The 12,317-nt window shown below is 40.5% G+C and overlaps 1 protein-coding gene across 1 annotated transcript; it reads right to left on the reverse strand.

The window, feature by feature from the left end:
* Positions 1 to 5,723: 5,723 nt before the first annotated feature.
* Positions 5,724 to 9,844, reverse strand: LOC142555074 (formin-like protein 2). Its single transcript, XM_075665734.1, has 4 exons — positions 8,140 to 9,844; positions 7,853 to 8,058; positions 6,973 to 7,217; positions 5,724 to 6,720 (listed from the first exon to the last, which is right to left on the reverse strand). Exons 1-4 carry the CDS (start codon positions 9,729 to 9,731, stop codon positions 5,914 to 5,916), a joined length of 2,850 nt encoding a protein of 949 aa, XP_075521849.1. The 5' UTR covers positions 9,732 to 9,844; the 3' UTR covers positions 5,724 to 5,913.
* Positions 9,845 to 12,317: the final 2,473 nt, after the last annotated feature.

Here is a 12,317-nt window from a genome sequence, read left to right on the forward strand (position 1 = left end):
GGTGTAGCTACCTAGGCTACTGCTGGATTCGGGAGCTACACACTCCTTCATATCCTGAGACTTTCGTCAAGCAACTGAATATTACACATGCGGATATGAGATTAGGTTTCAAAGTTTCTATTCCTTCCGGTGATCAAATGGTCACTACGAGCATTGTGAAAAATCTGGAGCTTCGTTTACAAAAAGATGTGGTTCGGGCAGATCTCATCACACTCCCTATGCCTGAATTCGAAATTATACTTGGCATGAATTGGTTATCATTGAATGAAGTTTCGATAGATTTTCGGCATAGAACAGTGTCTATCCGATCGCTTAGTGGGAAATCTTTTGTTTTTGAGGCGGTGAGGAACAAGCAAATGCCGCACATTATCTCTTGTATGTGTGCGACGAAACTTATGAGACGAGGATGCCAAGCTTTTCTAGCATGTGTTACTATAGCACATGCACCTATCAGTCAAAAGCTAGAGGATGTTGATATCGTCAGAGACTTTTTTAGTGTCTTTTCCAAGGTTGTTTCTGGCATTCCACCTGATCGTGAAGTGAAATTTTCTATTGAGTTGATGTCGGGCACTGTACCCATTTCTAAAGAACCTTATCATCTAGCACCTGCTGAAATGAAAGAGTTGAAAGATCAAATTCAAGAATTACTAGACAAGAGTTTTATTCGCCCCAGTTGTTCTCCGTGTGGCGCACCGGTATTGTTTGTGAAGAAGAAGGATGGTACTATGCGACTCTGTGTTGATTATTGAGAGCTGAATAGAGCCACCATCAAGACTAAATATCCTCTACCAAGCATTGAAGACTTATTTGATCAATTACAAGAAGCATCGATATTCTCAAAGATAGATCTTTGTTCTGGATACCATCATTTGAAAGTGACAGAGTTCGATGTTCATAAGACTTCTTTTAGGACTCGTCATGGGCATTATGAGTTTATGGTCATGCCATTTGTGTTGACCAATGCGTCAGCGATCTTCATGGATCTCATGAATAACATATTTCAGCCGTATCTGGATCAATTTATTATAGTCTTCATTGATGATATTTTGATCTATTCGAAGAGTAAATATGAGCATAGTCGGCATTTGAGGACATCACTGCAAGTACTGTAAGATAGGAAACTATACGCAAAATTCAGCAAGTGTGAGTTTTGGCTTGATAGAGTGGCGTTCTTATCTCTAGAGATGGAGTTGAGGTTGATCCGAGCAAAGTGGAGGCAGTGAAAGAATGGCCAGTACCGAAGAGCGTAACCAAGATCCGAAGTTTCTTGAGACTAGTTGGCTATTATCGAAAGTTTATTCAAGGATTCTCATCAATTGCATTACCCATGACCGCCTTGACAAAGAAGAATGCAAAGTTTGTATGGGGATTTGAGTGCCAAGACATTTTTGACAAGTTGAAGCAAGCTTTGATTTCAACGCCAGTATTATCAATGCCATCGGGGCAAGGATATGTTCCTTATACCGATGATTCAAAACTTGGTTTGGGCGCAATTCTGATGCAAAATTACCGAGTAATAGAAGAATTAACCCACTCATGATCTTGAGCTTGCAGCGGTAGTATTTGCACTGAAGATTTGGAGACATTATTTATATGGAGAGAAGTGCAAGATTTTCACCGACCATAAAAGTTTGAAATACTTCTTCACACAAAAAGAGCTGAATATGAGGCGAAGATGGCTAGAGTTGGTGAAATACTACGACTATGACATTAGCTACCATCCCGTAAAAACTAATGTAGTAGCGAACACATTGAGTAGGAAGACAACAGTTATTACTCAATTATCACTTCAAAGAACACTGCAGCCTGGGATTCAGCGATTTGAGCTTACAGTATATGTTAAGGGCGAGGCCCCTAATCTTGCCACCATGACTGTATAACCGACTTTGAGAGATAGAATCCGTGAGGGACAGTCTACTGATGAGAAATTGCAAAAGTGGAGAGCGAGTGATGAAGCCAAGGGCCGGAAGCTGTATTCTTAGGTGGATGATATAGTTTGTTATCGAGATCGACTATGGGTTCCTAGTGGCGATTCTTTGAGGGAGGTCATTATGAAGGAAGCCCATGACACGCCATATCCCATTCATCTGGAAGCACGAAGATGTACAAGGATCTTCAACTATTTTATTGGTGGCCGAGCATGAAACGAGACATCCTGCGATTTGTATTCGAGTGTTTGACATGTCAGCAAGTTAAAGCCGAGCATCAGAGGCCAGCGGGAAGATTTAATGCCACTTCCTATTCCCGAGTGGAAATGGGAAAATATCACCATAGATTTTGTTGTGGGATTACCAAGGACTATCAAGGGGTTTAATGCTATATGGGTGATAGTGGATCGTCTTACGAAATCATCACATTTTATACCTATCAAGACGACATTCACCATGACACAGTATGCCAAGTTGTACATTTGAGAGATAGTTCGTCTGCATGGGATTCCCTTATCTATTGTTTCTGACAGAGATCCGAGATTTACTTCATCTTTCTGGAAGATTCTGCATGCATCGATGGGGACTAAATTATTATTCAGTACAAGATTCCATCATCAAACCGATGGTCAATCTGAAAGAGTGATTCAAATATTGGAGGATCTACTTCGAGATTGTGTCATTGATTTTCAAGGAAGTTTGGAACCGAAGTTGCCACTAGTGTAGTTTACCTATAATAATAGTTATCAATCATCAATAGGGATGACTCCTTATGAGGCACTTTATGGGAGGAAGTATAGATCACCTATACATTGGGACGAGGTTGGTGAAAGAGGAGAATTTGGTTTGGACTTGATCAAGCAAACATCGGAGCTAGTAGTCAAAATTCGAGATAAAATAAAGACTGCACAAAGCCGACAGAAAAGCTATGTCGACAAGCGATGAAGAGAGCTAGAGTTTGCAGTAGGTGACCACGTATTTGTAAAAATAGCATCTATGAAGGGTGCTACAAGATTTGGCAAGAAAGACAAACTTATTCCAAGATTCATAGGGCTATTTGAGATTTTGGAGAGGATTGGAACACTAGCCTATAGAGTGGCATTGCCATCGATGCTGTTCGGAGTACACAATGTGTTCCACATCTCGATACTGGGAAAGTACATGTCAAATCATTCACATGTACTAAATCATGAACCACTGCAATTGACTCCAAACATGACTTATGAGGAAATACCCATACAAATCTTGGCTAGGCAAGAAAGAAGACTCCGAAACAAAGTCATACCAAATGGCTAAATCATTCGGAGGAAGAATCCACTTGGGAAACCAAGAGGGACATGAGGAGTCGCTACCCAGAGTTATTCAGTAAGTTCTAATTTCGAGGACGAAATTTTATTTAAGGGAGTGATGAATTGTAAGGTCTAAAATTAAGATGATGCAATCCAACTACATGCAAATTTAAAGAAATGGAAAATATCTAATTAAATAGTTTTAATTGCATAAATTGAATATGATGTACATGGTTGCATGTATAAAATATACTTTCTACACTAATGCATGTAAACTGTATTTTTAAAGGTTATTCGAGATACAATCGAGGAACGGAGACCGAGGGAGGAAGACCAAGTCGTGGCAAACATAAGCAGGTGGTGAAATTATCAACAAGTTATTGTTCATGTGTTACATGAAGTTTTCAGCATCCCATGCTATCATGCTATTTCCACCAGGAAATGGCACTCTTTAGATACCAATACACTCGTGCAGCCAAGGTACACTATACTTGTGTATGTAGAAACGTACGAGGGAAGAATTCAACATCTTGTAGATAAACGATTCTAGGATTCACCCACTTTTGAGTTCCACCAAAACCCTATTAGATGTGAAATAAGAAGAGTGTGCAAGGATAGAACAATTCGATTGAGGAACAAGATGGATAGACTGGTTCCACAAGTAAGGTGATATATGTTTTTGTGCCCCTCTATGCAATACATTATCTTCGGGATTATTTTTCGTCTTGTCATTATCTCACTTCTAAGAAAGTCATCATCTTTTTCATTGATCTCATTTTGCTCATCTAAATAACTTGGAAAAACAATAGGTGAAAGAAAATCCCTCTCGAACGGCATATCATGGATGTTGTTGACGGTCAAAATTAAGAAGATCAATAAAATGTTGGATATTTGCCCAAAATGAAGTCTTGTAACCCTCGTCAGTAAACAATGTTGGGTAGTGTGGCCGGTGCAGTATCGCACACACTTGAAAGACCAATATTAATACCAAACACTAGATGGTCAACATACCTCAACGCTCTATTCCACATAATAACAACATTTTTATGATATTTCTTCCGATTTATGTTGGGATGACTTATTCTCGTGATATTGTGAAGGTCATCCTTTTCAATTGCAGGCACTTGAATATATTGTCGGATCACTCGATTGGGACAATTCATCTCCACAATTTCGTAGCAAATAAGGGGACAAACACGTCGGCAAATATTATTATCGTATGAATCAATAATTTTTCTTACATTTCCTACATTTTTGTTGTAAACTATCTAGTTAAACCGCAAAAAAAGATTAAAAAAAATGTAAAGTTAATAAATTTTTAAAATGCATAAATTTTTGCAAAGTTTAAATAATTTAATAGTACTTCATCATTGTTCCCATGAACAAAAGCTGTCTCTTATAGTTGCTATCGCATGCGTTGGTGATTGAGCTTAACTAAACACATTATTTCACCTAAAAATGAAAAAATATGATTACATATTCAAAAATTTGTTACTATGTATATTACACTACAATTTTCAAATATTATCATACAACATACGGAATAAATGAAACAGCTTCACCGGCCTGACTTCGAGGCACAACAAGAGATAAATTATGTCCATAAGGATTAACAGTGTTTTAAAAAGTGTAAAACGTGAAAAAATAAAAAGTTTTTATTCGAACAAAAGCGTGGAAGAAGCGATCAACGTAGAGTTTACTTTATTATGCGTGAAAAAAGGAGAAACGTAATTAAGAGTAGACTTTTTCAATAAAATTTTAAGTTAATTTTTTAAAAAAATTTAAGTTAAATTTTATAATTTTTATAATATAATATTTTTAAACCGAAAAATCCCTAAAAGCACCGAAATATTCTTTAGTTATTGATTACTAAAAAATATTCTTAAATTTTGTATGTTCACAGTGTTATTTGATGATATTGATTGATCAGATATAATAAAAACTACGTTGATCTCGTATTAAACTCGTCTAAACTTGTATGCGACGATTTTCCACACTTGGCTTTTTTTTAGAACCCTGCTCCACAGTGGTATTGAACCTAGCAGGATTCTTAATCGAGGATGCGCTAATGTCTCCTAAAGTGATTCTAAAATCCAATCCACTGTATCTGTAGCAATCCAGACATAGAATCGTCGTCAACTTGAAAAAGTTTATTCTCTGTAGGTTTCTGGACTTGACAGTGATCGACTCAACATCAACTGTGAGTGAGTAGTCAAGACTCGAGTGCAAGACTACAAGCACGAGATACACGCGGAAGATATGAGACCCGACGAATCCTTCAAAGTGACTGCAATGATCAAGAAACTACTGTCCGTGTAGATACAAAGAGGCAAGTCACGAAGACTTGATTATATGGCTGAAAATAGAAGAGGAAAATCTGAAAGCTCCAGTTGGAGGGTAAAACCAACTTGGCGCAGTAAAAGAACTTCCCAGCAACTACAACCGGGAATTCGATGTGGTTAGTAAAATAAATTATGAAAAGAAATCTTGAAATAAAAAGAACACAGAAGAAATACAAGAGAAATTGACCATTACCTTTTAAGAAATTTTATGTGTACATTTGCAAGATAATTAGTTTTACCAAAATCTCTTACATTAATATACAGTGATGAATACAAAATTCTATAGTAAAATACATATATATCTGAAAAGTGGGTACATTTTTGATGGCCAGAACTTGATATGACCATCAAACATCAAGGGGAATAGCTGTCATCATCAGATGAAGTGAATTTTTTTCCATTGAGGAATCCTCCGGACACTGGCTGTAGAGTAGGATTCACCGGAACTGGAAATTTGTGCACTGAACTGTAAATAGTATGCTCGTTTATCATCCCTACTTCCTTGCAGACACGATCGAGCACCGTTAAAAAATCTCTAACGACTAAAAATATTCTGAATGGATGCGCCTCTTCCTTCACTGAATTTCCATGGAAATATTCAGTAATTTCCTTCACCAGAGATAGAGCAACACTTTCTGAGGCCTGTATCCGAATTATATCCTCTTCCGCCCTCTTCATGAAGAGGTTCATCGACTCTGAAAACTTACGACCTCCAGTGTCCTCAGATGGGATTTCCTCGAGTAATCTTACAACTTCAGCTATGTTCCCTATTCCATTTGAAAGCTTGGAAACATCACTACTAAGCACCTCTGAGTCCATAGCAGCAGCTTTCTTTACGTTCAAGAGCTCTGAACTGAGACCTGAAACGACTTGGAGGCCAATTTTCCTGCACTTGGCATCATCATTCACGGAGGAATTGTCGATTTGGCTTACATTAGAAAGACGAGCACCTTCGCTTCTTATTATCTCCTGAACAACAAAATGCAGAAGTGTTGTTTTACCATCAGCTCCCTTTACGTCAACTAGTTTAAGTAGCGTGTCGAGCTTAAAGGCATGTGCATCACCCCGATTTGTTCCCACATTCATGCGGTTTCCAGTCTTTAACACTGCTTCTAGAAGTTTTAGGAACATTCTGCTGGTTCTCAGTTCTTCACAGGCCGCCTGTAAAAAATGTCATCCCAAAGCTTTATTATGTGCTTTTTTAACAAGTAATGGTTTTGACAAGATACATTTAGAAACAGAATTCACTATATTAAGATTTAATAGAAGAAACATAATGAAGAAAGAATACAACACAATACAAGATTTATGTACTCGATCATGAAGCTTCATTTCACCCATATAAATGGATATTATTTTATCGTGTGATAAACTTAAGAGAATATAAAAAAAGAAGAAAATATGGAACCTGACCTCAAGAGTTTGAAATGATTTTCGGAGGTAATCAACTTCGGAATCAAAATTGGATATGTATAGCATTGCATCCACTCTTTTGAAAGCATAAGGTATATCAAGAACAGACTTCAAAAATTTCCCAGCAGTCCCGAGTTTAAGTGGTGACTCATCTTTGTATTCTTTAAGCTTCCTTTCTTCTTCCTTAGTTGGAGCCATCTTCAACAAATTCTCAAGAAGCTCCATCCCAATAATATCTGCATTTCCTGTGTTGAGGTGGGGAAATAAATTATTGCCCCATGAATTTCAATAATTGATATTCTCATCGCATAGATTATATAAAATCATAGTAGTTCTACAGGAACTAGAAGAATCATAGTATTTTTGTAGGATGGCTTTCCCGACTGAAGCCAACCTTGATTTCTCAAATGGCAGCTCAGCACAAGCAAGGTTCAGAAATTTCAAACCAGATTATGCTTCTATAAAATGATAACTATCTACCGATACCTACAAGCTGTATTAGCATAACACGAAACTTATGCGTCAACAGCTCATTTTTTATGTTCCATAATGACACTCTTCAATGAGATGGCAACATGGAAAGAATCCACCAACGTAGATAAGATCAAGGAAAAAATGGAGAGGAGCAACAATATCACGGCGGTCAGTTCAAGTCGCAATCTTCGAAGTAGGTAGCATGAGAGATAAATAAGCATGTATCAGGAAACAAATAGAAAAAGAAAATGATCAAAAACTGAATAATGACTAACGATAAGCAATTGTCTAGACACACTATGTTTATTCGATGACCATCACAGGCGCATATCATCTTATATCTATCAGCTAAAAAGATCTACAAATCTTGAAATCCGAGAAAGAAATAAGAGGCCACATATAATACCTTCTGAAAGTCCTTCGCAAACTTCCTCCACCGTGACATTGAGAGCCTTCAACAGAATGGCGATATTCTGAGCTTTCTTGGGATCAAGAACCCGAGTCCCACTATCAGGTCCAGGTGTGGGAAGAACTTGCCACCTAGTTTTTTCTTTCAAATTCGGCGTCGGGGTATTTACGACAAACAATGTTTCGATCATCTCCTCGTTCAATCTGCAAATGATTTAACGAATTATTATTTATTAACTTACCAGAATGTGTTTATAACTGTAAGAAGAGTGGAGAATTTTTTACTTGAAAGAGCTGGATTTGAGTTGATCCCACACCATCTCACGATCAGAGCTTGCTCTTACTTTATCCCAATGCAATGGCTTCAATTTTGGCTTTGAAATAGTCCCCTCCTCATTTTGTTCCATGGTTTCAGTTGAGTATTCTCCTTTTTCATCAGTCGATAATGTGTCATCCTCATTCTTCTTGGCAGACTCTGAATCATTTGCAGGCAGTTCAATTGGAGATACCGATAGGGGACTTTTGGCAGCAATCTGTTTAAAGGGCGTTATCAAAGCTGGTGGTACAGATGCTTGCTTTATAGTTGGCGGGGTTGGCGTTCTAGGACTATCCAAGCTTTTATTCACCAAGGCCCGCAAAGGTGGAGGCGGCGGTGGAGGTGGAACAGAAGCTTGTGGCGAAGGCGGTGGAGAGACTGTTGGGGTGACAATGACGTCTTGGTGTACAATGTTGCTGCCTTTTCCCACCGGAGATTCCGATCCGACTATCGGATCGGACGCATTAGAAATCCTCGGCGAAGATTCCACGCTAGCCCTGGAATATGCATCCGGTGAAGATGAACTCGGTGGAGACGGCGATGCAGATTCCTTTGATGATGTCAATGGCCGATGAAATGGCCTCACAGCCGGAATTTCAATTAAGTCTGGCGACTTGGGGATCGGTTTCATAGGGCTCAAACTATTCTCCGGTGAGAGGCTAACCGACCTCACCGGAGACCCAGAAACTGATCCCGAGACCGAAGAAGAATAGGTGGAGGAAGAATTCGACATCAGCCCGTGAAGATTATCCACTTCAATGGCGGCAAAAACCCTTCTAGAAGCCGATCCAGTGCCGACAGAAACCTCGCTTCCGTTCAAAGATCCTCTGGGAGAGAAAAACTCTTCATCCACGCCATCTTTGGACGCGACCGCCGCGGCATTGGTGTAAATTCTCCTGTAACTATTCAACGGCGGCAAAGGGCGGAGCTCAGGTGAGTCCACTTTCCGGGAACTGGAGACACCACTTTCAGGCAGTGTGCCGCTGCTTTCACTGTGAGCAACAATCCGTGAGTCAATGACGCTGCCGTGTGAATTTACCATAGTCCCCAGGTACAAGAACTCCGCGCTGGTTTGAGACGGGCGCTGAAGCTTCGGGATTTGGTTTGCGTTACATCTGGTACCATTTTCCACGGTGCTATCATTGTCAGATCTTTGGGTTTTAGCATCACCAGAAGAGGATCGCCTTCTGCGACGGAGATGGAGGAATACGGCAATGGAAACGATAACAACAGCGGCCACAACAGCGGCGGCGGCAGCAGCGATCAGTTTAGAGGAGGCATATTTGGAGGAGTTGGACTGAGGGACGGCGAGAGAAGAAATGTTAGCGGGGAAAGAGGAGAAAGTGCCGAGAGAGGGAGGTGGCGGAGGAGGAGTAGAGGCGGAGGAAGGGAAGAATGGGACAGGTGGAGATGAAGCGGAAAACGGGTAGTTAGGGGCAGACGGTGGGGACATAGTAGGAGGGTGGTTAGACGGTGGAAATGAGTCTAGCGGTAAGAAGGGTTGATGGAGAATGCGGTGTCGGTGCGCGGCGGCGGGGTGGAGGATGGCGGAGGTGGGCATCGTGGGTGCAGGAGAGTCAATGTAGCTTAGCTGTAGTGCGACGGATGAATCTGTATTTCTTCTAGAGAGACTGTGCCTCACTCTTCACTTATTGTGTATGCTCACTATTTTCTGCATGAATGTCGGGGGAAAAAACAAAGAAATAAGGAGAGAGGTCTTTTTCAACCTTTTTAAAACTATATAATTTTTTTTAATGAAAATTATTACATTTTCACGTCCTATATAACTATTAATTTAAATTTAAATTTAAATTTGTCGATTTCACAAAAATATGGTGATTTCATTCCACCTTTTTAAAACTATATATATATAAATTTTTTTTTTGAGAAAAAATTTAATGAATTGAAATAGTAAAATGATAATAGATAGAGGATTAAAATGTTACGGCAAGTAAAAAAGATCCAAGAATAGAGGATATCGAGACAGGGCTTGTAGCCCAATTGATACCCCATGAAGATATGGGTCATAGATCGACCCGTATATTAAGTGTATAGTCCAGAACAGAGCTAATATGCCGGACATCTTTCTCTTAGCCCGGGCCTTTTCTTCTTTTCCCGGGTAGACAATAATCTGGGCTCCAATAAAATCACCCGGGCACCTTATTACCCAGGCAATCTCGAGAATTGCACCACACTCGAGTGTGATTGATACATGCTGTCTAAATCTGTCAGAACAACTTGGAGTTGGAGTGTTATAAAAGTCATCAGAAGCTATAGTATGGGCAGCCGACTTACCATATTTAGTAGGTGGCGTTGGAAACGAGGTATCTACCCATTTTTCTACTATAAATAACAGGTATATTTCTCATTTAATGATTCTGAAATCTTCTCTCAAGCACTTACATATTTCCTCTCAAATATTGCTTGTGTTCATCTGAAAAACTGCTGACTTTAGCATCGGAGTGGCTACTGCCGGACACCCCTCCGGCGCCCATTCATGAGTTCTTTTCTTAATTGCAGGTGTTGTTGCAGCCATTATCTTCACTCAAATTCTCAAACACTAAAAATTACTGATTCGATCCGTTGGAGCTCCTTAACCGGCTCATCCATTTCATCAGGATCACATCATTGGCGCCGTCTGTGGGAAATCGAGACTAAGACGTTGATATGGCTCATACACGAAGAACTAACCAAGATAATTCCCGGGTTCATGGGGATAATGCGCGTACTTCAGGACAAGCTGGTGGTGTTCCTCCCACCGGACCCAATCTTATTACCACGTCCCCGGAGGATCTGGCTAGAATGATCTCTGAAGCGATGGATAAGGCTATGGCCCGTAGAGATCATTCACGCCAGGCCACTCCTCCAACCAAGAGAAGAGCAGGAGCAGGAGTAGGATCAAGGAAGGAGTGAAGAGGAGGAAGTAAGAGAGGAGGATGGTGAGTCTAGTGCCGGGTCCAAATCCCCGACCATGGCGGAAGAGTTGTTGGAATTAAGACATAAGATGAAAGTCTTGGAAGGACAATTGGAAAGCTGAAGTACTTCTCGGGCATTAATCAAGGGATGCCCATTTGCTGAAACCATTGTCCGGGAACCTCTTCCCGAGAACTTCAAATCTGTCAAAATAAAATATTACGATGGAAATGCAGACCCCGAGGAACACCTGGTCAGATTTGAAAATATGGCCATGTTACACTGATCGAATCAAGTGTAAGGTGTTTCTGACAACATTGGTAGATTCTGCTCAGAGATGGTTTGAGGGATTGGCTCCTCAAAGTATTCATTCCTTCAAAGACTTCCAGAAGGTGTTTTCACACCATTTCAGCAGCAGTAAAAAATACAAGAAGACTTCTTTTAGTCTTTTTGAAGTCAAACAGAGCCCGGAGGAGAGCCTAAGGGCTTATATCAAAAGATTTAATAGAGTGGCTTTGGATGTTCCTACTTGTGCCACAGAGACAAAAACGACTGCATTCACCCAAGGCTTGAGGGAGGGTGAATTTTTCAAATCACTGACCAAGAAAGTGTCCGGGGACTTCGATGACTTATTATCCCGGGCAGAAAAATATATCAATAGGAGGAAGCCCAGAGCAGAAGAGGGAGGCCGTAAGGAAGGAGAGAGGGGACCGGTTGTCTAAGCCCGAGAAGAAAGGACAGAGGAGGGGTAATCCATGGCATTTTTCTCACCATGTGCCTCTAAAGATTTCCCGGGAGAGGGAGGTTCAGGAATGCAGTAGAGATCTGGCCCCGAATTATCAAATATCCCGACCTAAGAAGAGAAGATTTTGCACTCTTCACAAAGTATGTTATCACAACGCTGAGGACTGCAAAACATTGAAGGGAGACTATGTCTTACCTTCCGTCTCGGGACCTAGTCAAGCCAACAAGAGATCAAGATTGCCTCCATGGACATCTCGGCAGCCAGGGTCCAGTGCCCGAGAAGGAGGTATAAGAAGTAGTCCGAGGAGTGAGCCCGAGAGAAGGAGAGAACCCGAGCCTGAGAGAAAGAAGAATTTGCCCCTGCAATGGGGTTGATTAAAATGATATCAGGAGGCTCCACTGATGGAGACTCCAATCGGGCGAGGAAATCTAAGGAGTAGGAGAGATTGTATGGAAGTGGAGGGGGTGAGGAGAAATGAGGCGGTGATCA

The sequence above is a fragment of the Primulina tabacum genome, chromosome 9, assembly GCF_025594145.1.
Source record: "Primulina tabacum isolate GXHZ01 chromosome 9, ASM2559414v2, whole genome shotgun sequence".
Classification (NCBI taxonomy): domain Eukaryota; kingdom Viridiplantae; phylum Streptophyta; class Magnoliopsida; order Lamiales; family Gesneriaceae; genus Primulina; species Primulina tabacum.

Excerpts from the sequence above, each read along its gene's own strand:
- LOC142555074 (XM_075665734.1), bottom strand. The coding sequence starts at position 9,731 with ATGCCCACCTCCGCCATCCTCCACCCCGCCGCCGCGCACCGACACCGC. Across the intron at positions 8,059-8,139 it reads CTCAAATCCAGCTCTTTCAA|ATTGAACGAGGAGATGATCG; the intron begins GTAAAAAATTCT and ends AATCATTTGCAG. Across the intron at positions 7,218-7,852 it reads TTGCGAAGGACTTTCAGAAG|GAAATGCAGATATTATTGGG; the intron begins GTATTATATGTG and ends ACCTCAACACAG.